Genomic DNA, 24,055 nt, shown 5'->3' on the forward strand with positions numbered 1-24,055 from the left:
TCGGCGTTCTTTGGATTTAATAGACGAAATTAGAATGAATGAATTTCGCCGTGGTGAACAGTCACAACCTGGTGAATCATTTGGTTGCCAGCCGTGTCATTTTCATTCATGGGTATCACCTTATCTTTATCTACCAATGGATATCTAACTCACCATGAAACATTCTGCCCCAGCTACCGCGCTCTCTTCCATCTACATCGTCATGTGATTTTTGCAGGATGCCTCAAGCCGCTCCAGCACCCCTAGGTGCCACTGGAACTCTGTAACACTGATGCTAAACCTCCTCAAGTTTCGCTTGCCGATGAATATCGCCTGCTCTATATCTGATGGTAGGGCGTCGCGAAAGACGGGACACACCGTTGCCACTCTGAGGATCATTACCATGGTAAACGTGCTGAATGAAATTAGGCTTATGATCGAAATCGAGGCAAATGGAAGAGCTTACACAAGACCACTGGAGAATAGGCCGGTAATACTGATGGCCGGATCGATGTCAAAAACGTTGATGAACCCTCGTATTCCTTCCAAGCATAGCCTGCAACGGTGAAGAATCGCCTCTTTGCAGGGATGGGTATCAAAATGAGCCATGTTGAGTAGCACATATTCGATGAAAGGCCGGTGGATAATGTACTGTCCAGCATAGTAGCGTCCTTTGAGTCGCAGGACGTTCCATGGATTGTTGCCGAGCTCTTCGACTCTGATGATGCCTGGTGTCATCGGCGAGCTTGCATTCTCTTGGTCGGTGCGTTTTCGCGGCTGGCTCGTCAAAAGGAAATCTGGCAAGTTGCGGTAGAGTGCTCCATGATAAGACCATAGGTCTTGTGTTACGCGAAGCAGCCAATTTGCGTAGCTATCTCTTGTCATTCGGACCTGATCTTTGCTGTCGTAAATCACGCTGTTGACGCGGTTCAGAAACCGCCGGATGGCCGCATTGGTGCTGATCTGGAATGCAACTAGTTCTTCCGTTCGATAGAATGTCGATGTTGCCGGGCTGGTAGGATTCGTCTCTGGTGTGGAGAATGCTGCCGCATGTTCTTGTCGATGCTTGGGCGTCTCGGGGGCAGGGTAAGGCACCACATCCTCGTATCTAGCAATGCCTGATGGGAGGGTGATGGAAACCTCTGAAATGAAGTCACCTTCATAGATAAGCGAGACCCAATACAACCGTCTGAAAGCGTCTGAAAATCGTTCTGCGTCATTTGTGCTTGCAATTGCCCTTCTTGCTAGTGCCTCGCACTTTACCGCCGTCGCGTGAACCCAATGAAAGGAGTCTGCCATTCGGCCTTTGGCGCCCTTGTATAGACTTGCCAGCATACTGCACTGAGCGGCTTCAAGATTGATCTCCGAGGAGATGAAACCGAGGAGTAAACGAGCCTTCTGCCAGAGCTTCTCGTCAAGCCCTGTGACCTCTTTGAAATATCCAGATCCTAGAGACGGAGGCTCCTGACCACCATTTCTGCCCGCAGCCTCGTTCAAGGAGATTCGATATTCCCCTGTACACACAAAAGACCCCATGCAAAGAACAAGGAGAAGAAGACAGTACCTCGCCGGTGACGTAGAGTCGGACTCGAGGGCCGGGGACTTTTCGCATGACACAACTTCGTTGAACGTCGCGAGTATGTCATCGAGGGACAGTAGTGGAAAAAAGATGTTGACTTCCGCAAAGTACTCATGGATAACCTCGCGATATCTATCGGCGGCATCGATGGACACCGGCAAGCTTCGATCCCGGAACAACCTCCAAGACTCTGGGGGAGGGGCTGACCGCGTCTGATCAGAAGATTCCTGGAAGAACATGTCTGTTGCTTCTGTGGATCGTATACCGGCTGGCATGACTGCTCGTGGGGGTATTGGCTCTGAGTCATTCAGCAATTGCTGAACGACTGGCCATTCAAGAACATGATTGGCGCTGGCCGTATGAGATAGTGGAATTTGAATCTGAGCGTCACCTTCGTGTCCTAGTGAAGCGCCCGTGTCTGCGTGCTCATCGGATGTTTCTGTATCTTGCGTCCTCGGTCCCGGTCCTGGAGTTGTCGGCTGTTGAGCCACCTGAGGCGACTGTGAATCCACCTGGTACTGAGTCTGTTGTGGAGATGTCTGAGCTGAGAAGATAGGCGAAGCGAATAGGCGGTCCTCCAGCATCTGTATTCTCTCTAACAAGATGCGAGTGTTCTGCTCGATGCGTGGTTGATTCGAATCCCGGTAGACACACTCCACGTTCTGCGTCATGCACAAGCTGCACTTCGGCTTAGCCGCGTCGCATCGTGTCTTGCGGGCCCGGCAATTGGTGCATGCCTGCCACACCCGGCGCCGTGCCGGGAAGTAATGTGCCGCCGAGAAGGACGATGACGGGCCGGAGGTGTCCATTCTCGGAGTTCGGGAACAGCAGCACAGTCTCAGCTTGGTTGGAATCGATGCGGAGTAAGGAGAAGGAAGAAAGTGTCTTTTTCAGTGATTTTACTGGCTCGGCACCAGGTTAAAAGAGACCTGGTCAGGGGCGCCACGTGGAAACCTCCCCCCGCCCGACCCCGCTGTCTAGCGTTCTCGGCCCCATGAACAGTCCCGAATACGCCGATGTTCTGTCTTAGAGCATGAAATCACGGGAGAATTATTCAATACGTTCTGTAGATGTTTGTCTACTTGTATATATCTTTCACCGAGTACAAGAAATAAATTCCATTTTCTACTGCAACCGATGCTCGCATGATCAAAATGAGTGATTCATCAAATTTCCGGGAAGCTTTCATTTTCAAATCATGTTCAGAGAAGTGATTGGAGGGTGTTTACCTAGGGCAGGGAATTGAATGATAACATCAATAAATTGAAGAGAAGAGCCGAACAAAGACAAGAGAAGACGTAATAGTAACTTAGGTATAAATCAAGCCCCAAAATGAACGTGCGATGCCCATATACGCGGCTCTCCACTATTGCGGACTTCCATGGACCATTACAGCCTTTCGTAACGCCTCTGCAACTGCTCGGTCGGTGACCTGGCCATTGCTGCCGCTCAGCGACTCTAATCAACCGACCAAAGAGACCCGGTGACGTGGCCAAGACCAACAAGTTGGAAGGCACTGACAATGTGGAGCGCTTCGTCTGCAAATCCCCCGGCCCTAATCTCTCCCGTCGAACACGTTCTGGATTTATATCTTGCCTCCAGCATGCTGCCAAGTTTGCAACAACATGATGGATGCTAGCTGCACCACAGACAGTCCACACCTCAGGGCTTTGGAACATTGATCAATGGTTCATTGGGATTTTGACCATGTTACAGAACTGATCAGACTTGATAGCCAACCATGGATATCTGTGTACCGAGTTGAGATACCGAAGACGACCAGAGTTTTGGGCGAAGCTTCCTTGTTGACTTTTGCGTCTCACTTCAAATGCAAGCCTCCAAGTCAGGTAGCTGTACATCATTTCAGTCAGACTCGACAACCTGCGAGATTCTAGTGATGGATCGAACAGCCCAAAGCGCATGGCTGGGAGCGTGTCAAAATCAAGGGCAGGGTCACGTCGATGTCACTCTGGTCTAGATTCTAAACCTCCTCTCATAAGTTGTTCAATTGCGAAATAAGCTACGTAGGTAGGCGTGATTGCCAAGGTATTACCACGCGGTGGAAGAGACATTTCCGAGATGACCACCATCTTCGATGCGGACTGCAGTTGTAGATACCGCTACCTTTCATGCGCCATAGTGTATGTATGGCCCCCAGACATCAGCATTGTCAGTATGGCGCTTACGAACCTCGATTACAGCGCTCCTCAAAGCCTCTGCAACCAACCTGTTCGGCGAGACAACCTCGGATTTGGGTTTGCTCAAGAACTCATAAAAGAGTTGGGCAACTTCGATGGAAACCTCGTCGCTGACTGGCCACATGGAGCCAATCACATGACCGAATCCAGCAGCTTGGAAGGCGCTTGTTGCGTGCAGACCCTCGTTCTTCAGGTTGGACGCGCTCACTTCAGCTGTTGAACATGCGGATAAGTAAGCGATCCAAGCCCGGGTTTGAACCTTCGCGGCCATGAGTGACTTGACCGTGAGCTTGTCCAATTCTTGCTCAGGAGTTTGCAGTAACAAGTGACTCTGCAATGGATCGAGAGGATCAGAGGTGCCGTGACACGCGAAGTGCACAATCTGCGCGTCTTGCATACCATCCAGAACTTGACGGGCGTTGGGATTTTCAAGTTCCGTGATGCTGTATGTGCCATCTACGGCAGCCTTGATCGCTTGAAGCTCACGTGTTACGCCAGGAAGAGGCGTCCCACCGGGCGTGCTGGGCATAGTGACCACCAAAAGGTTGTATGGATCGACGCGGTCCTGTTTCTGTCCTCTCAAAGCGCGATTTCGAGCGTTCTGCAGAGCCTTGATGGTCGACGTGTACGACGAAATAGTCACGTCGAGAGTGCTGCCAGGAGCTTCCGCGTTGGAACTTGTGGCCGCATGAAACGGAAAGCTGCTAGCAGATCCAGCACCAATCCACCATATACGGGGCAGGTCCGTAGCACTCGGCTTTTGGTCGAGGTCTTTCGTGATCTGCTTGAGAATGGGATGGACGCAAGCAGACCACAGCCACTCCAGTGCCATATCGTTCAATCTTGGAGCACGTTCTGGTTTGATGTCTCGCTGACCCCTCTGCTCTTCCGTTCCATGTCCAGCGCCCCTAATCATCCAATTGGATGACATTTTGGGAAGCGCCACAGCCTTGAAGCAATGTTTGGTGATGATGATAGCGTCTGCTCCAAATTTGGACGTGTTGACGACAACTATTGGGCCTTCACAAGCGGCATCTTGCAATTCCTCCAGAGAGGGCGGCAGCAAAAACCTTTCGAAGCCTTCAATCTGACGAATCTTCGATTCACAGACGTCCATCTCTTGATATATAGGTTCCAAGTCGGTGCTTGCACTAGAAGCCCTGGTGCGCAGGCATTCGTATTCCTGCGCCAAGGAGAAGTCTCGCATTCTCAGGTCCGACAGATCGCTCTGCTCATCAATGAGATAACCAAGAACCAGGCCGCGGCCGTACTCGATATGCTGCAAGGCCTTTTCAACCTTTCCTAACCGTAATAAGATCGAACAGGCGTCTGCGGATACCTCGGAAATGTTGCGAAGTGCGTGCACTTGATCATCTTGGCTGAGCTTTCGCGAGCAGGCTCGTGGTATGAGACTGACAGCAACGTCTGCTATCCTCTCAGCCTTAGCCCAATCGTTCTGTTCGGCTAGAATGCCCATTGCACGATGCGCGCAATTGATTCTTATGATCGGTTCGCCAGATTGAAGATGGCTTCCAGTTCTGAAGCTGTTGAGAGCCGAGTCGATGTCGTCAAGCCTCCCCGTTTCTGTTGCTCGGTCTTGGAGTGAGCTGCCCAAGTTGAGGTGAGCTCTAGCCAGTTCTGGATGAGAATCCGCCAGAGTTGTCACAGCTGACCTCCCCTGCTCAACGGCCATATCCAAATGAGCCATGTCTCCTGTCATTTCATAACGTTGATGTCGAAGCTGTGCCATACTGTACAGGCAGGAAGCCTTCACGCTTTGGTTTGCTTGTGTGAAGGGCGTCTCGAGCGCCTCTTCGTACTTTGAGATTGCCTCTTCAAGATGTGTCAAAAGTCTCGTCCGCCGGAAGCGACGGGATAAGCTGCTTCCCAAGTTGAGAAGCTTGATAGCCCGTTCTTGAGACCATTGTGTTGTACGGTTGATGCAATCTTTCAGCATGGCAATGGCCTTATCGTTGTCGGAGATTTGTCGTTTGCGGTCATATCGTATATTGTACATGGTGGACAGAGCATCAACGTTTCGTAGGCGTAAAAAGTGATCATCGGGTAGAGCATCACTGACATCTTCGTAGATTGAGATGGCTTCATCAAGCTCAGCCGCATTTCCAGTTCTCAAGGCCCGGTTGGTTAACTGTCGGGCCAACTGGATGAATGCCCTATTCCAGTCTTCGTGCTCTCGGTTGAGAAGGCTCACCAGACGTCTTCCAGTGGTAACAGCTTCGTTCATGCTGCTTTCGTCTCCGGTACGATTAAAATGGTCATGGAGACAAGCGGTGAGAATGTCGAGTGCGGTCCGTTTCTGCGTCTCACTTTGGGATAGTTGGAGAGCTTCTCTCAATTGCGTTATTCCGTTTTCGAGGTCCCCAACATTCTGATGGTCGTGTTGAGACCGTTGCCTGAGCATCATCCCTAACAAGGTACGGAGGTCTGCCTGGTTTTCCATACCTGTAAAAACCGGGATCATGCTCGTGATGATGTTGATAGTCTCCTCGACCTCTTTGCTGACATCCAACTCCTCATTGTGATTGAAGAGACGACAACAAAGGGACTGAAGTGCACCTATAGGTTCCATGTTGTTTTTCATCCTAAGATCAAGTCCTTCCTTGGCAAAGAAGATGCCTTCTTTAGCATCTTGTACTTCACCAAGGCGGCTGAGCCTGATCCCGAACATCTCTGCCAATTCCAACGAAGCCGAAGCTCGCTTCACAGAGTTCTGGCCCAGAGAGATCCTCTCATTCTTGGTCTGCCGGATTGCCTCATCGAGATCACAGATATTTTTGGAGCGATCAAAGCGACGCAAATGAACAATCGAAGGGCGATATCCATCTTCATGGATGTTGGTGGGCGGGGGCGGCATGCTAGACCGCTGAGTGAAGTAACATGATGCCTTCACAATGTCCACATAATCCAGTGTGTAGCGAAATCGTTCCTTGTAAATCGACTCGAGTGATCTATGCAGCCCATACTGCATGGGATGGTCGACTCTCATCGTCCTTTTCGATTCCAGCAGCTGGGATAAGGATTCCTCCAGATCCTGCGGACTCGACCTCAAATGAGAAAGCCGAAATAATATCTCAGAAATGGTGTAGAAGAACAAGGGATAGTAGAAATCATCCTCCTTCTGGCAGTCAGCTGCATCCTTGGCATACTGGAGGGCTGCTTCTAGGTCATCTTCATCTTGTTGAAACTTCCCACGCCAAAGCAAGATTTGTGCCAGGTTGTACCATAACATAGGGAAATGTGGCGAGGAATCCGAAAGCAGCGTGGTCGTCTGGAGTCCCCTTTCCAGGGCAGCCTCTAGACTCTCCGGCGTTCGCAGTTGGTCCCACTGTAGAAAGACCATGCGAGAAAGAGTCGCAGCCATTTCATCCCGCTCAGCAGAATCCAGGATGTCGGCCTTCTCGACAGCTGTGGTGGCTTGGAAGATGGCAGCGGAAAGATCATCGGCTGCCTTTCCATACCCCTGGTATTTCTCGAGCAGTGACTGAGCGAGCTTGTAGTGCAGCCTGGGGTTCTCGGGATCGTCGCATGCGACTGCGCTGACTTTCACTTGCAGACTGATGATATCCTCATCTACCGCGGTGTCAATATCCGCAATGAATGACATTTTGGAGGTTCGACAGTGGGCGCTTGGGTTGTTGATAGGGCGGCTCAATTTCGTTTGTGTGAGCAAAGGTTCGCAAAGAATGTACTGATTCTATGATATATAGGTCACTTGATTGCCTGGAATACGATACGTGCGTTCAGGTGACTCAAGCCGCCAGGCTCATTGTTATCTACTTGTATCTGCGCATATTGTTTTCTGTGGTCTTGTAAAGCTATAGGCAAATACAAGAGGACACTCCCCAATCGCAGTCTGACTGTCGATCAGTCGACATGTCACATGGAACCCGATCTGCTGGTCTTTTCAGGCATGACGACGTTCGTTGGGCTTTGAGTCACTGTTGATCACACCGTTCCTCGCCGCAATAGCGGCTTTCTGTTATTGCGGCTGAGTAGCAACTTGGCATCAGCTGCGAATGAGTATTCAGAACATGGATAATGCGCCCTCACGTGCTCAAATCCTTCAGGTGGCTCTAGCCTGCAGAGGAGCAACAGGGGCGCCTGGTTTGGTCACTGGAATAGACAACGCTTTCTGATCGGACAAAACTGCGGGAACTAAGACCACAGACTTTCATGTGATTTTCTCTTTCGGCTCTATCCACGTCTATGCTGTGGGGTATCAGGATCTCATCGGACAACACCCATTGGCCGGTATTCGTACAGTGCAGAAGAGCGCAAAAATCCCTCAATGACAGGGGTTGCAGGGTAAGTAGACAAACAATTGAGGGTATCGATGCCGCGTCTAGCGCGCCTGCTGGACATCGGAATGCACCACAACCGAAGATGAATACTTGCTTCCCAAAACAGGTTGAATTCAGAAGCTGAGATGCTTGGCACTGTCAGTTCGCACAGTCGCAGCCAGTCGGGTTGTGGAGAGACATCAAGGGAGCAGGAGGGGAAAGGATTGACCAGCAGGATGAAGGATTCCAGGTTATCGAAAACTTAAAAAATTGAGCCCCTGCCTGGGTGGGGTGAATATTGGCAACTCGTCTGAATCGGCTCGCTTGCGAATGGTGCGGTTGTGTTGAAACTTGGGAGAGATGGATCACAATAGCGCCAGTTGAAAGTATTGATGCCTGACCCGTGACGCGGAAGACATCAACCAGTCGCGGAGGGCTCACGTGTCAATGAGGCTGCAATCAGGAGAAGGCTCTTCGAAGGTCAGTCGCCTCAGTAATGGGATCGCGTAAAATAGAGACTGGGGAGAACTCCTTCGGGAACGCCGTGTAGCAGGGTACTATTGCTTAGCAGATGCCTCTAATTTGCCTTTTAAGGGCCGGTCTGCGTGCAAGTCACTCTTTGTTAGTAGTCATATGTGCTGTGATTACAAGACCAAACTGATATGGTTGATGGTCGTTGGACCGAATTCAACGAGAACTAGCGAAACCACAACCAGGTACAGAGCCTCAGACAAGCTAGCAATGCAACGCTACTGCGCTTATGTATGGACCTGCCAAGCTTGCAGATATCTACTATGCAACTGGTATGGTCTCCGCAGAGTATGGTGAGATCGCTTGATCCTTCGTTAAAATCAGGATTGGTCATCCCGAACATAACAGCGATGCTCGTATCTGAGAACTCCATTCGAGTCCCATGAATAGCCTGGTGAACACGCAATCCTCACCCGCTCGCTATCATACTCTACGCACTCCGATTTATCCCGCTAGCCTCTTGCAAGTATTGAAGATGACTGCAGCAAGGCGGGCTCTGTTGATCGCCAGCCCGTTCGGGAGCCTCCGCGGCCCGCTTAACGATGTCGGGAATATGGCATTTGTTCTCAGCCAACAGGTTTTCCATATCTCCATGCTGTGTGGTGATGTTGCTACCCGAGCAGGCATCCTCAGGGATTGGGAACGCATCGTGAAAGTCTCGCGGCCAAACAATCATCTACTATTCGGGCCACGGCGGGATCGTCGAAGAGGATATTAATAAACCAGGCGTCGACAAAGAAGCCAGCTCCACCGAGCACCAATAATGGCATTATCATTTCCTTGTACTAATGTACTTCCTGCTTCGAAACCATGCCGCGGCTGGTGCGGCCTCTTCCTTCAACGGCATTCTGAAAGTGGAGCTGGAACGCTTGGTGCGCTTCACCACCAATCGCGCCAAAAACGTCACCACTGTCTTTGCCTGTTGTCACTCTGGCCGCATGGCTCGTGATCTATCCCATGCTGGAGCCGTGCCCCGCAACATTCTCGAAGTGCCTGCCGCCGCCATGTCACTTGCTGAGTCTCGCCTGCAACAGGCATGAGAAGCTCCAACACACGTTGTATGTTACGTTTGGCGTCAAGAAAAACAGACGGCCCGACAAGATCATTGAGATGGACGGCGAAGGCAAGCTCATTGAGGGCGACCACGTCTACATCTCGTTCAGAAAAAACAGCGTTAATACAGTATACGTGTCTGTCTTTGACGTCAACTTCAGGGTCAGCATCTCGCTGATCTCGAGCGTTGAACTTCCCGCAGCTCAGGCCTACCACATTGGTGCTGGCAGTTCTGGGATCTCCCGCAAGGTCAGGGCCTACCTCTGTGCTGTCCCACAGGTATCTCAAAAGCGCAATCCGTACCCGAAAGTCTTGTCTTTTTCCTTACAGACTCATCTGTTGATCTCAGCGTACTGTCAAGTGGTTCCAGAGCTGATGGTCGTAGCGATGTTGGTCCTTCGTCTCTTGAGCAGCTGAGCTTCTGTCACGCAACCAGTGCGCCACGTGACTTGGGTAGTGAGCGTGGAAGGGTGCCTCTCCGCTTCGACATCTTGCAGGTGTCATTCGAAGTAGAAGCTCGAGAAGCAGCAAGTCTTTTAGACGACTTTTGTCTCGAATATGCCGGCGTTGGGTCGCGATGCCGCGCAGAAGGAGACCCGCACCGGGTCGGGGACACGTCCGACATACGTTTCCGTGCTAAGTTGACACTAAACGTCACAGAACATCTTACAAGCATTAGTATTAGGTATTAATTAAGAGATTGAAACTAAGAAGGAGCCTCATGCCTAGTAGGTTAAAATTGCGTAATGATGACTATCGGAGGACTTATTTTTGCTAGCCGAGAGTCTGACGCACGATGTGAAGCCGTTGAGATCCGTCGAGAGGTCACTTTGCTGTGCTACTTTCGACGCACAAGTGGTGGTGTATTAATCTACTCGGTACCCTACCTTCGAAAAAGAAGTGACTGGCCTAAGATGCCAATAACCAACCGACGGCATAGATCACTGCCTGGAATTTCTCGCTATCGCAACGGATTTCACTACAAGTCTTTCATGCTTCTTGTCCAACCGTTTCGAACACCATGGCCAGATAACGAAACTAACTTGCTTCAATATGGTAGGACAAGGTCTATTTGAAGTCGTGTATCAAACAACAGACAATCTTCAAACCGCCAAGCTAGGCATGTTTTGAGCGTGCAATGTCTTTCAACATGAGTAAGCCAATGGCAAACGATAAGACATCATAGGCATGAACAACTATTGAGCTGCTGTTTTGTTTCTTGAATGACGATCACGCTGTACATCATTCCATTTCGAAAATCGTAGGGCTGCGTGACGCGGGGGATGCCTGACTCGTTTGCTAACGAGGTTTCACCTGATGTGCGCTGTGTCAACAGCGATGCCATCCAAACTTCTGGCGTCGCAGGCTGCACCTTATCGAGGAATGTGGGAAACACCGGGATAGATTCCGGGCGGGAAGACGGCTACGATGTAAGTTTAAATCTTTCGGGTACCTGGGCATCTTTGTCCATAAAAGGCGAGAAGTCCACCCGCAAAGATACGCCATGTTTTGAACTGATCACCAGTCTTCCATTCTTTAGTGCCGAGCACAGATTTTATTCGACCTTCCTATCTTTTCTCTTACGGCGCCACTCCTTAGCCGACCTTTCCTTCTTACTCTCTCCTTAATCCACACTGACCTGAGTCCTGACTTTCAACGAGTTTCCAAACATGAGGGTTCTCAACGCCACTCTTTTGGTCCTTTGCTCTGCGCTTAGCGTCCTTGCGAGTAAGTCATGTTACCATACGCCTACTTACCTGGATAGAACATGGTTGACAGGAATTGCCTTCAATTAGCCCCTCAGGGAAAGAGCGTCAAAGGACAAGCTTGTACAAATGGACAATTCAGTGGAGTTTGCGGTGCCGACGGCCGGTGCGGACTAAACATCCCGCCGAACGAGCTGCCACGTCAATTCGTTGCTGGTCAATGCGGCCGATGAATAGTCACTCTCTTCATTTATAACTCTCCTTATACAATTCAATAATCAACGAGCATATTGTCTTGGAAAATTAGCTTCGTTCAAGAGAACTTCTTGCTTACTCATCTAATGCACCATACTTCAACGAGGCACCTTGTGGCCGATGTCATGCCAACTTCTATTCTTCAGGCCGATCCTTAAACGTCTAGTTGTTATACAACTAGTTCAGTTCCTCCAGTGAGCCACATAATTCAATGGCAATGTTGTCATCCGAGTAGATCGAGAAGCATGCCCCGTGAATATGAAACAATCTCGCCGAAAAGTTCCCCAAACAAAATCACCAGGGAATATTTTAGCTCTTCTCACGGGGACCCTATATCAGGGGCGAAGCTTGATGTTACGAGCTTGGACTGATTCCTTGGACACATTTCCCCTGTATTAATATGGCTACTTATATCACACTTGCGTCTGCTCGATAACAACGACGCTACTGACATTATACTGTCTGTGGTCACCTGGTCACGTACGTGTCTAAGCTGTAAAAGCAGATCTCCAGATCATCTACAACCATAACATTGATACCAATTTCTGACTTAAGTTTCCGGTCTTTGGTTGCCGATTTGATGATACTGGTCGATATAGTATCGAAGACTCAGAACTTGCAGGCGGGGATTCCTGATGTGATTCAAGCTAGATGTGCATTCCCACACATTCCTGTGGACACAATTCCGAGAAAAGAGAAGCGAATGGTTTGAATTATACTACAACTTAAGCTTTGCATGCTATAATTATGTGTGCGGACATGAGGTGGGTTTCTACGTCATGCCGCTTACCGGCAGGGTGATCCCAGCTATGGTGATTGAGAACCCGAGCTGTCAAGTGTCAGAGAAAGCAACACGTCTGGGAAATCCTTCACGGTAAATGTGTAGTTGCTGACTGTTGAGTCGCAGCCATTGGACTATGGACTTCCGCGCATTCTCTCCGCGTTTGGTTTCTCCTCGACGTGAGTTAGGGGGGAGGGGCCCTTGCCCGGCAGATACGGGGACTTTCGACGTCACTCACACCCACCCAAGTGGTATTCAGCCCCCACCAGCTGCGTGTACGAAGATGTCTGCCTACCTTTTGAATACGAAAACAGGACTCACGTAGCAGCGGTACGCGATAGATCAATATTGGCCTCAGTCAGGGTAGAAACCAGCCCTGGGTGCAATTAAGACCGAACGGCTCTAACAGCCTAATCCTCATGAATTCATGAACATCTGACCAAGGCCCAGATTAGCTCGCCTATACAAAGTTATGTTAAGATTTTAAGATCATGGGAGAATTGCAGTAAAATAGCAGGAAAGGCCTGAAGGCAGAATTTTGCTCAGGTGAGTGTGCTCCAACTTTAAGAAGGGTCCTCGCTTTCGTGTTACAGGGCACGGTCCTTGATCTCCCAAAAGTGGCGCTGCACTGACCATTCTGGAGTTGATCTGCAATCGTAACGACAGCGATCGCGGATTGACCCGTCATCTCTCCCAACATTTGAGAGTCTTTGCGTACGAAGACTCTGGAAGAGATTCCATCGAGCATGGCTTCGTGAAATTTGATGCCAATCATCAGCTGATGACGACCCTCTTGGTAGAGTCACCGCCGTTGACGAGCAATCAGAAGGCAAGCTCGACGATGGGGTAGCCCCAGAAGTCTGACAGGTGTCGTCGTCAGCAATAAATTGCCCGATTGGGGACCAAAGAGTTTAACACTGCAAAATGTCTACCAAGAAGTCAGCAACACCATTTCTTACAATGCCAATGTCCGATGATCCGACCTACTTTGCCCGTTGATGCAAACTCTTGGTGGACAACTCCGCAGGTGTTGGCCCGAAGGCCTAGATTACGGCGCACAGCAAGCCAGCTCTCCCTGTCTAAGCCGTTTCAATCAAAATTACAGTGCAGGGCATGCAGCGCCTACGCCAACCCTATCCTGGCCCTGAAGCCATACACAACTACCGTTCATTCGCTGGGCGGAAAATCCGCCAAGTTGACGACGTGTTTCAGCTGCCCGAGCCCGCAGAACGGTGCGCTTAATCCCTGCAGAATCTACCAGGATCGACGAGATACCGGCGGGGCATTTGCGATGCAGTCGATTATGGGATGAACAAACGTCGAGTCCGCCCTATCAACTAGTCGAGCTGAAGTTTTATAGGGAGCTGTCAGCCTGTCTGATTGTTCAGAGTTTTGTTTTCTAAGCCAGTCATTCCTTTCTTCTCCATCAGTACGTTTACTGAAACTCCTTGAGTTGTTCGTTCGTTCCTTTTGCTTTCGTCATCGCCCTCTTCAACATGCATCCCGCTACATCCCTTCTGCTTGCCGGTGCTGGCATCGCCAATGCCTACACAATTGCTGTGGCCGAGCCCTTCATGAGAAAGAACATCGACCCGGTGGTTATTCCCGGCCAGTACAAAAGTCATATGCACACCTTCTTTGGCTCAGATGCCGTCACCCTCAACACCAACACCTCTGCGGAGCTCCAGGCCGGCTGCTCAACTGCCGAGAACCCCAACGATTATTCCTCTTACTGTAAGTTCTTTTATATTATTACTACAGCTGCTTGACTCTGAACTTTTCAAGAGAAGCATCTGCTAACAATGTCCAAGGGGTCCCTACGCTCTATGTCAAGAACGACACGGGCATGACTCCCGTCCCTTTCTCCCGTTTCTCAGCCTACTACGTTTCCATCGAGAATGCCGAAGTCGCGATCCCCCAAAACTACAAGACCGTAGCCGGAAACTCGAAAGCAACATCCCAAGCTGATGTTGAGGAGCTGGCCGGTATCCAGTGGTTCTGCGAGGGCGACGACGGCGAAACGAAGGATGCTGCAGCCTTCCCCACAAAGACGTGCTCTACGCACCTTCAAACCCTCCTGCTCTTCCACGACTGCGTGAACGAGCAGACCCTTGAATCCGCCTACTCAGGCACTCAGAACTGGAAGGACGGCTTCAAGCCCGCCAACCGCTGCCCCGAGAACATGAAGCGCATGCCCCAGCTGCGCTTCTCCATCCGCTACGATCTCCGCAAGGTTCTTCCCGACGGCTGGAACGGCACGCCTCCCTTCGAGCTCGCGTGCGGTAGCTCGTACTGCTCCCACGGAGACTTTATTAACGGCTGGCTTCCCGAGGCCGCGACGAACATGCTTAAGGCCAACGACAAACGCGAGTTCGCCGGCGTCGACGGACCTGATGGAGCGTACAATGCTGGTTCCAAGTGCGGTGCCGAGAACGCCAAGGATGCTGACCCCAACAACGGTACCAGCGACTATGATGAGAGCGTTAAGATGATGAGCAGCAAGCGCAGCATCGGCCAGCGCTTCCGTTCCGCTCGCTCTGCATTAGAGACGCATTGACCAATGTCTTTGGAAAGATAAAATGGCTTGTCTTGATAACGCCACATGTTCAGGAGGTGAAGATCATGAGGTGACATTTTGTGTAAAACAGTTCTGCTTCTCTTGCCCATGTTGAATACCTGTACATAGATTTTAACCACAACCGAACGACGACCAGAGGTCCTGTCACCATACTAAAAAGAATCTCCGGAAGTCATTTCTACGGATCGAAACGACTGAAGATAAGCTTTACTTAATCCACGCGTTACACTGGCAAGCGCCTGTGTAACCTGGTTATATCACTACTTCCCAAGAACCTCTTGCTCGCCCGGGGGCGTATAAGGCGACTCAGGCCAGCTCTCATTCGGCCCGGGTATATCCACCACGGCGCTATTGGTCCAAATATGCTTTCCCTTGTCGAGCTTGAGCCCAATAACTGATCCCCCTTTGATGCTGACGGTCGGCCTCAACGTCCCATCTATGTCGCGGATGCGGTGGAACAGGCGACACCCGCATACGCGACAGAGGTAGCAATCCATCTGTCCACCGCTCTTGGTCGGTCGCGTCCAGATATGCAACTTTTCTCTGAGCTCATCGGACAGTGGAAACAGGCCCTCGGCTGGGAAGATGGCGGAAGTGCCGAATGCTGACGATGATTGCCTGCGGCATTGAGAACAGTGACAGCAGTACACGTCGATGGGCTCGAGGGTCGGCGTCTTGAACGTCACTGTGGCGCATTGACATTCGACGTCCATGATGAACTAAGTAGAAGTGACAAAGAAGTTGGCGAGGAGGTGGTGAAATTGATTTTTGGTTTGCTAGATTGGTGACGTTGGTGTCCGTAGGTTCTCTGCTCGCCAAAAATGAGGAGAATGAGACGCGTCCCTTTTGGGCTCAGCCATGACAGCGAAAGGGCGCGCCTAATCACCCCAGAAAAGACATGTCGATCAGATGGTTGGCTGATTGCCGGTCAAATCAGGTTGCTGCAATTTCGAGACAGGGCACGATATTTAAAAACTCCAGGAGTATATGAGCAATCAGATGAAATCTCACTTGACAGTGAGCTCTGATCAGAGCGTGAAAAAAAAAAAAAGGATTGAGCCAGCAACTGAATGATGATGATGAGATGAACCATGTTGATGAGTAAGCGTCTTGACCACAAACATCAACCCCTGACAGCTGAGTTCCGCATCCCCGCAGCACTACAACATTCCCGTCCCAGCGCTGGATTTAGCACGTCACGTTGCTTGAAGCATTATATTTAGCCGGTAGACGACGCACGACGGTACCGACTTCTCGTGGCCTGGATTTGGCCTTCCCCAGGTTCCGGATGATCTCCCTTGGCCACCCGCTGCCGGCATGCCGATTCAGCCGCGCAGGAGGCATCAACCCAGCTTTAAAGTCTGGCAGTTGACTGGTTATCGTGCGGAGAAGTCCAGAGTTTCCAGTACCAAAGCTGGAAGAGCCGTCATATTGCACCAAACAGCCGCCCCCTGACGGACCCCGGTCATTGCAGGCGATCCCGGCGCATCACCAGCTCAATACCCGCAAAATCTCCCTTTGACCGGAACCCTCCGTTCCAGATTAAGCACTGGTGGCCTGGAAAAGAGCCTAAATGAGACTGCTCAATCAATGCCGTTCTCGCTGTGCTTTCCCCGGCTCACTTAGATTGCTCCATTATCGCACTTAACCCGATGCGAGTCCATCCGACCATCTCGCAACCCCCTTGAGCCCCTCACTGCCGGCCTGCTGCAGTGGTATTCAGCCCCTGGAACAAGCAAGGTTTTCCTGTTGCCGTGAAGCGAACTCCCGAATGGGATCTCGCCCGGCCGATTCTCCCATGTTTTCGCTCCGAAAACCCCACAAAGGAGCTTCTCCCGCGTGTTCTAATTCTCTGGATCGACGAGATTGGAGTGGTCCAAGTGGGCTCACTGTCGTCTGTTGAAGACTCAATCGAAACAAGCATATATAGACGAGCTCGAAGCCGGGTCTCTCCTGTGTTCTCCTGTTCTTCCCCAAGGCCTGGTGTCTCGATCTTTCGCTTCCGACTACTCTCAAGTTCAACATTCGCAATCGCTCAACATGCACTTCCTCGAGTCCGCCGTGACCGCCTTGCTGCTGGCTACCAGCGCTGTGGCCATTCCAATCGAGTCGCCCCTCGACTTGATCAAGCGCGCCCCCAGCGCTGGCGTCGTGATCCAGAAGTGCTCCAAGCCTGGCGTCCTCGCCCTCGCTTACGACGATGGCCCGTACCAGTACACCTCCCAGCTGGTCGACATCCTCAACAACGGCGGCGCTAAGGCCACTTTCTTCATGACGGGCACTCTTTACGGCTGCATCTACAACCAAAAGACCGCCGTCAAGAAGGCCTTCGACTCCGGCCACCAGATCGCCTCGCACACCTGGACGCACCCCTCCAACTTCGGCAGTCTGAGCTCCTCGCAGCTCACCACCGAGATGCAGAAGCTCGAGCAGGCCATGGTCAACATCATCGGCAAGAAGCCCGCCTACATGCGCCCGCCCTACCTGGCCACCGGCGGCTCCGTTCTCTCGACCATGGGATCTCTCGGTTACAAGGTCATCACGGATGATGTCGACAGCGGCGACTGGAACAACCAGACCCCTGCGCAGAGCGAGGCCAAGTTCACGGCCGCCGGCGCCAGCGGCAACGGACACATCCCTCTCATGCACGAGACCTACGCCACCACGGTGCAGACCCTGACGCCCTGGTTGATCAACTGGGCTAAGCAGAACAACCTCAAGCTGGTTACTGTTGGTAAGTGAAAAATAATCTACTGCATCGATGAATAGCACTGATGAGAATTTAAGCCGAGTGCCTTGACGACGCCAGCGGAGCGTACCAGTCCGGTTCTTTCACTGGCAACGGCGCGAGCTCTTGCTAAATACAAGTACGATTGATGCATTTGGCCAAATCACGAGGGCGGGTTAAAATTCTTGGACATACATGATTCCCTGTACATACGAATCTTGAGAAATTGATTGGTCTTGTGGCCTCTCTGACTCCTTCATACATTGGCATTCAATGGTGAAAACAGCCCGGTCGGACGCGCGGCTGCCAAACCGGTGCTCCATAACCAGGTCAAATAACGCAGCAAAAGTGAGAACTAATGAATAGGTACGCATTGCTTTGAGGATGTCGAAACCAGCTCGCGCCCCCCTTTGTTACTTTTATTGAATCCTGGGCTTTGCAAGCGCGAAGGATTTCGCGATCGGGTTTACTGGGGCACGAACATGCCCGTAAACCCGATCGGCGCCGGCTTTTCACTGAAGTAGCTCTTTTCCGCCCGACTTTTCGGCGAAAGCCAAGGCCGGAGCAGATCCGTCCCGTAGGATCGGTAATTATGGGGCCAGTCTCAATGAAGTTCCGATCATTGTGAACCGAGCAATGTCGAAGCCATGTTGCGGCGCCGTACTTGGTTAGATCGTGTGCGCCGACTCGCCAGGCCGCGCAACATATTTTAGATATCGAACTGGATGAATTGACTACTTATACGTTGATCCATAGTCCACGTTACATCTCGATTTGAATTCTTGCTACGAATAATAAAATCATTTGTACGTACCTTTCATCTTTCAGCATCAATTGAACAACGTCATATCAGCCACTTTTTTTCAACCCTCAACACTGCAATCAACATGGCCGGACGCAACTTCAACCAACTCTTTCCACCTAAGCCAACATTTACAGAAGACAAGTTGCCAGACCAAAGTGGCAGAGTAAGCGCCCACCCACAATAGCCACAACTTTACTCCCTCAACTAACATCGCTAGGTCTTCTTCATCACCGGAGGAGTTTCCGGCATCGGCTTGGAACTCTGCAAGATCCTCTATGCCGCCAATGCAACAATTTACATTGCGACAAGATCCGCCTCTAAGATTGCCACAGCTATCAAGGAACTCGAATCACTTTACCCATCGAGTCAAGGACGTCTCGAGTCGCTAGTGCTCGACCTTTCGGATCTCACAACAATCAAGCCAGCAGCAGATTCTTTTCTCGCCAAGGAAACGAGACTTGATGTTCTTGTTCACAATGCAGGCGTCATGATGCCTCCCAAGAACAGCAGGAGCGCCCAAGGCCATGAATTGCAAATGGGTACAAACGCTCTGGGCCCCTTCCTCTTGACCAGATGCTTGCAAGAGAGATTGCGTAATACAACTGCGATGCAAGGAGTCGCTAAGGGCAGTGTGAGAGTTGTGTGGATCGCCAGCATGATTTCCCTGGGAGCCCCGAAAGGTGGCGTCGTTTGGAATGCTGCAAATGACGCACCAAAGGAGTTGGGCGACTCGATGGGTGATTACATGCAAAGTAAAGTGGGTGTGGTATTCTTGGCAAAAGAATTCGCAAATAAGACGGAGAATGGTGGTATCATCTCGGTGGTAAGTGGACGTCGCACCCTTTCGAGCAAGGTCTTGCGACTCACGATACACAGAGCGTCAACCCAGGTCTTGTAAAGACAGAGCTGCAGAGACATGCACCAGCTGCAATGGGCAAAATCATGGTACGTATCAGAGCACATGAACATCAAGAGTCCTTATCTCACGCCGACCTACGTAGGGCGTCGTTTTCAAGCCGTCAAAGTTCGGGGCTTACAGCGAGCTCTTCGCAGCTTGCTCCCCCAAGGTGACGAATGAAAAGAACGGGTCATACATCGTTCCATGGGGCCGTTTTGGGTGTATCCCAGATGATATTTCCGATGGGTTTCAATCATCTCCAAGCAGCGAAAGTTCATTGGCAAGGAAGTTTTGGGATTGGTGTGAGGCAGAAACCATGCTGTATGGTCTTTGAGCAAGATATTCACGTGCAGCGTTAAACATCCATCGATCAGCTGCGCTTCGTTGGTAAAAAGGCATACTCCAAAGCCCATGTCGATTAACTTTCATTGGGAAGATGGCTCCCTTATCTAAATGATCACGCCATCGACATTATGATATTCACGACCCAGCTACGTGAGAACTGTTTGCATGGGAGTTTTGATATCAGACTTTGAGGCCAACAATGTAGCGAGGAGGAAACTTTGTTTGTCCGAAATGCATCCGCAAGGTCATTGTAAACCCTTTCCCTTTGTACCCTTGAAAATCTAAAGAGAAAGTCTGGAAGGCCTCCTGCAGACACTTGACATTGTTGGCACCGCAAGGTTCCATGCAACGCGTGGATTGATTCGGACAACAGGGTGTCCAAGCCAAAATGAACCTGATGGATTTCTCCTCAACTTTTGAACCAAATACGATTGCAGCGCAGTCCCCTCAGGCCGTTCGTCTATTCAACAACCAACATCTCGATAGTATTATCACTGTTAACACTCACATACCGTCAGAACATCACCAAAACCAGCATCAAAATGGCTTTTGAGAACTTAGCGAATAGCGAGACAACGCCGGATGCGATTGCTCTCTATCTATTCCATCACATTTTCCTTCCATCTCGTCTTCCTCAGCAGAGCGACTTCTCTCCTCACAACGAGCTTGCTCTGCTCACGCTCGTATGCCAGTCTCTGTCTGAGTTCAAACGCCATCTTGGACCTGAGATTGCGCGTTCTGTTGAGATAGCCAGTGTCGCCATGCAGCACATGCTTCAGGTTCACACGCCGCTTCACGATGCCATAGCTATTGACGAGCAATCCCTTCACAAAATTCTCTCCACTCTACCAGAGCCAGGTGAGTGTCTCGGAAATCGAGCAGCGAGCTGAAACTGATTGTCATTTAGAGTCGATTGCCCTGTACGTCAAGCAGCAGAATGCCGGCATGCTCATTACCCGTGCGAGAGATGCGTTCCAGTTTGAGACTTTCGAACTTTCCCCTACCAATGTTGCTGTAACCGGGACGATTGGGAGACTTCGAAGAAGCTTTCCGGGAAGAGGCGTTACAGTTGGCGTAGCTCGAGTCCTCGAGCCCGGCTTTCTCGAGACTCTTGTTGCTACCTTGGCAAAAATGAGCACCCAGGCTGCACCAGGCACTCTACCTCAGGTCAGGAAGGCTGATCAGCTACATGACGAGACTCGAGACACAGCGCATCCGAAGATGATTACAGAATTATTACACAGTTTCCTATTGGTTCCCGGAGAATCTCTCCAGGAAGACAGAATTTGGAAGAACACGAGGGATGAGGTGTTATGGAAGGATTGCCTTCATTCATGGCGTCGATCTCCCATGTGGCTTCTAATCCGCGTCGTTCTACAGCTCATCTTTCACCGAGGCTCCAGAGAGGGCGCCCAACCAGACTTCGACCTGTACAAAGTTTTCATGGTTTCTTTCATGGCAGAGCTTCTTCATAAATCCTCACAAACGGGCCTTCACTCTGATGTACTGCATCAGATGACGGCGAAACTTGCCAGAAGACTGAAGAAAATGGGCTCGATGGTCAATACCAATGCGTTGGATGTGGTTCGTCGGCGTATGTGCTCGGCCAATGAACTTCTCATGCAGAGGTGGTCAGCAACACAACAGAGCAGCTCCCGAGATCTCACTCACGACCTGTCGCAGCTAGACACTTTCGACATCGCCAATGACACAATGCTAAGACTTCCACGGCTTGATGCCTTCCTCCATTCAGTCACGAACCGGACCAAATTGTCTTCTGGGCGCGAGTTTTCTCCAACTTGGACCTTGAACTACTACGCACCGGATATATTGCCTCCTTTGGACGGCCTGCAATTTCAATTGATTGATAAAGAGTATCGATTTTTCAATCTCATGGCTTTCGAGTCCTGGATTGCGGTTAATCTCAACGACTGGCTGCGGAATCAATTTGATCAGGACGCCTTAATGATTTGTTCACAGTTGCGGAATATTATGGAAATCTACCACAGCGAGGGCAGCAGCTCATAGCTCATAAAAGGAAATCCGGAACTGACATCGACTTTGATACTTACCAATCTCGAAATTTGGATCGCCTGCGACAAGGCAGCCACGAGGGCTCATCCTATGCCATTGGACTACGACCCCAAGATCCCAATCGGTATGTTTCAGAATCTGCTTTTGCCCTCCAGGAAAGACATGCAAAGGTTACTCGAGGCAGAGAACTATCTCGAGAGTCGGCTGCGGGGTTGCAAGCCTCAGTTCTCCAAGTCAAATATTTACGCGGCCTTCGGGGAGGGCACATGCTTCGCAGTTCGGACATTCGATCAGTCAGAGACGCACCGAGAGTTATGCCGGAAGATTGAGGCGCACGCAACAAAAGAAAGAGAAAAGAAACGCCGAGATTTCGCAACTAAGAAGACACAGTACGACAACCTCATGCAACGGTACCGGGTCAATTCCTGCAATGACACGCAATGTTTCGACAACCACTCAAGACGGCACTACTACGCACACGTCGCTAAGCAATGCAAGAGGTGTTTATACAAAAACCAAGCTGAAAGCATAACAATTGCTATCCATGAGTGGCCACTGCCATCAGATGTATTGGCCAAGAAGTCAACGGTTTTTGAACTCGCCCTACCCCAGTCTTTTGGACACTGGAGAGAGGCTAGTATGTTCTTTCTCTTCGACGTACTCGAAACCGAGTATTCCCATCAACGAAAGTCTAATTCTGGCTACTCCCTTGACCTCCAAAGTTACGATGGGCTCAGGCAATTCTTTCGTAGCGAGGCCAGGCCCCAAACACTCCGCCTGATTTCTAACACCAAACCCAACGCCGTGACACACCGCAAGGAAAAAGCAGTGGGTGTAATCGCCGAATCCGATATCCTTCTTAGGAACGGATTGCATTATGCGTACTCCGATCACAAAGCGTCTTCCTACGCGGGCTCAATGGAGCTTCCCGACATCACAAGACATAAGTGCACGTACAAGCTTTCCAGCACTGCTTCGCCCTTGCAAGACTTCCTTTTCCGACCCGATCGGAACCCGAGTGGCCCCTCTCCAAACACCGTCATCTCCTCACAGAGCCAGTGCCCAGACGACATGTCGCTGGACGAATACAAAGCGCTCGCTTCGATACCGCTTGGATTCAGAATCGCTTGGCAAAACATTTTACTCCAACTTTTCGCACCGACCATTGACTTCAAAAAATGGGACGTTAGCTTGATCATTCATCAATGCATTTATCAAGCGGGACCGCGTGGAACTTCTGATTTGGGAGAGGCGCATATCATTGTTGAAGAAGATGACTTCTCAAGCAAGATGTTGCAAGGCCTCACAGAGTCCACAAACCGTTGCGAGAAGAACTGGCAATGTTCGGCAGCTTTGGCTACATTCATAGCTCTGGCACGTCGCTTGCTTACTGTCACCAAGTCAGTAGACATTCAAAACCAATGTCTTGTCTACTTGTACACGGCGAGAAAGGTAGCCTTCACGTGGGCGACCTTTCTACGGGAGAAGGCACGGAACATACATGACGATACGAACAAGATCAGATTTCAGCAAAGGGCAATGGAATCATTCTCGATATGTTCCGATACTTTCGCAGTCGATGAAGCATTCCAGCGCACCATGCTAGCAACTGACGAAAATGCATCGATCTTTCTGCAATGCTCCATCGGCATTCAGGAGTTCTCCGATTCTCTCCTGTACTCCCTTCAGACGCCAGTCCAGTACCTCTACCGCCGGTGGCAGAAAGCATGCTACAGTTGTCATCGCTACTTGTCTCAGAGATTCACCGGACAGAGTAGCAATGCAATTGATCACGCCGTCAAGGAGTCCTGGGCTGCCTACCAGCCTGCCAGCAGCTGGAAAGCCGTCTCAAACAATCTGAGTTACTGGCTCTTTACTTCCACGGCACTAGGTCAGATTGTGCACTTTTGCCTCCTGACTGGCGATCTTCTTGTCGACGGTGTTCCCCTGGATCATTTGCCAAAACACTACTTGAACCATCTTACATACAAACGGCTTTTTGGACGGCTATCTCTCGAAATCGTACCTACTGCTGTCCCAGGTATGGAGTTTTCATCGAAGGCTGTGTTTCGCGACCACAATGTTCACTTACATCTTGATCGCACAGCTGAACCTCCTGAGGCCGATCTTCTTGTTCATGCTATCAAAGGCGACGGGCATTTTGATCTGGTTCCTTCACGTCATTTGCGTGGAAGTTTTCCAATATCTTTTGTCGATGACTATTCTCAATGGTACAACCACGAGGACCAGTCCATTGAGTTTTGTCATAGGAACAATCCTTGGC

General features: G+C 50.6%; 7 protein-coding genes across 7 annotated transcripts; 4 read left to right on the forward strand and 3 right to left on the reverse strand.

Moving 5' to 3' along the window:
• Positions 1 to 192: 192 nt before the first annotated feature.
• CGGC5_v013927 (uncharacterized protein) lies at positions 193 to 1,833 on the reverse strand (the record flags this gene model as incomplete). Its single annotated transcript, XM_032026142.1, has 2 exons — positions 193 to 394; positions 446 to 1,833. 2 exons carry the CDS (start codon positions 1,831 to 1,833, stop codon positions 193 to 195), a joined length of 1,590 nt encoding a protein of 529 aa, XP_031877377.1.
• Positions 1,834 to 3,685: 1,852 nt separating this feature from the next.
• Positions 3,686 to 7,381, reverse strand: CGGC5_v013928 (uncharacterized protein; the record flags this gene model as incomplete). The annotated part of the gene is made up of 2 exons (XM_066153007.1): positions 3,686 to 5,363; positions 5,430 to 7,381. The coding sequence occupies 2 exons, from the start codon at positions 7,379 to 7,381 to the stop codon at positions 3,686 to 3,688; spliced, it is 3,630 nt and encodes a 1,209-aa protein (XP_066007710.1).
• A 3,930-nt stretch (positions 7,382 to 11,311) lies between these two features.
• CGGC5_v013929 (uncharacterized protein) lies at positions 11,312 to 11,580 on the forward strand (the record flags this gene model as incomplete). The annotated part of the gene is made up of 2 exons (XM_032026145.1): positions 11,312 to 11,369; positions 11,438 to 11,580. 2 exons carry the CDS (start codon positions 11,312 to 11,314, stop codon positions 11,578 to 11,580), a joined length of 201 nt encoding a protein of 66 aa, XP_031877379.1.
• Positions 11,581 to 13,879: 2,299 nt separating this feature from the next.
• Positions 13,880 to 14,940, forward strand: CGGC5_v013930 (uncharacterized protein; the record flags this gene model as incomplete). The annotated part of the gene is made up of 2 exons (XM_032026146.1): positions 13,880 to 14,117; positions 14,195 to 14,940. The coding sequence occupies 2 exons, from the start codon at positions 13,880 to 13,882 to the stop codon at positions 14,938 to 14,940; spliced, it is 984 nt and encodes a 327-aa protein (XP_031877319.1).
• Positions 14,941 to 15,221: 281 nt separating this feature from the next.
• CGGC5_v013931 (uncharacterized protein) lies at positions 15,222 to 15,674 on the reverse strand (the record flags this gene model as incomplete). Its single annotated transcript, XM_032026147.1, has 1 exon — positions 15,222 to 15,674. One exon carries the CDS (start codon positions 15,672 to 15,674, stop codon positions 15,222 to 15,224), a length of 453 nt encoding a protein of 150 aa, XP_031877318.1.
• A 1,327-nt stretch (positions 15,675 to 17,001) lies between these two features.
• On the forward strand, positions 17,002 to 17,822 carry CGGC5_v013932 (putative peptidoglycan-N-acetylglucosamine deacetylase; the record flags this gene model as incomplete). The annotated part of the gene is made up of 2 exons (XM_032026148.1): positions 17,002 to 17,695; positions 17,749 to 17,822. The coding sequence occupies 2 exons, from the start codon at positions 17,002 to 17,004 to the stop codon at positions 17,820 to 17,822; spliced, it is 768 nt and encodes a 255-aa protein (XP_031877316.1).
• A 754-nt stretch (positions 17,823 to 18,576) lies between these two features.
• CGGC5_v013933 (putative oxidoreductase) lies at positions 18,577 to 21,765 on the forward strand (the record flags this gene model as incomplete). The annotated part of the gene is made up of 5 exons (XM_066153008.1): positions 18,577 to 18,657; positions 18,712 to 19,317; positions 19,371 to 19,439; positions 20,256 to 20,595; positions 20,645 to 21,765. The coding sequence occupies 5 exons, from the start codon at positions 18,577 to 18,579 to the stop codon at positions 21,763 to 21,765; spliced, it is 2,217 nt and encodes a 738-aa protein (XP_066007579.1).
• Between the last annotated feature and the right edge of the window lie 2,290 nt (positions 21,766 to 24,055).

The sequence above is a fragment of the Colletotrichum fructicola genome (genome assembly GCF_000319635.2).
Source record: "Colletotrichum fructicola Nara gc5 chromosome Unknown KSG_Nara_v1_contig08, whole genome shotgun sequence".
In the NCBI taxonomy this organism is placed as follows: domain Eukaryota; kingdom Fungi; phylum Ascomycota; class Sordariomycetes; order Glomerellales; family Glomerellaceae; genus Colletotrichum; species Colletotrichum fructicola.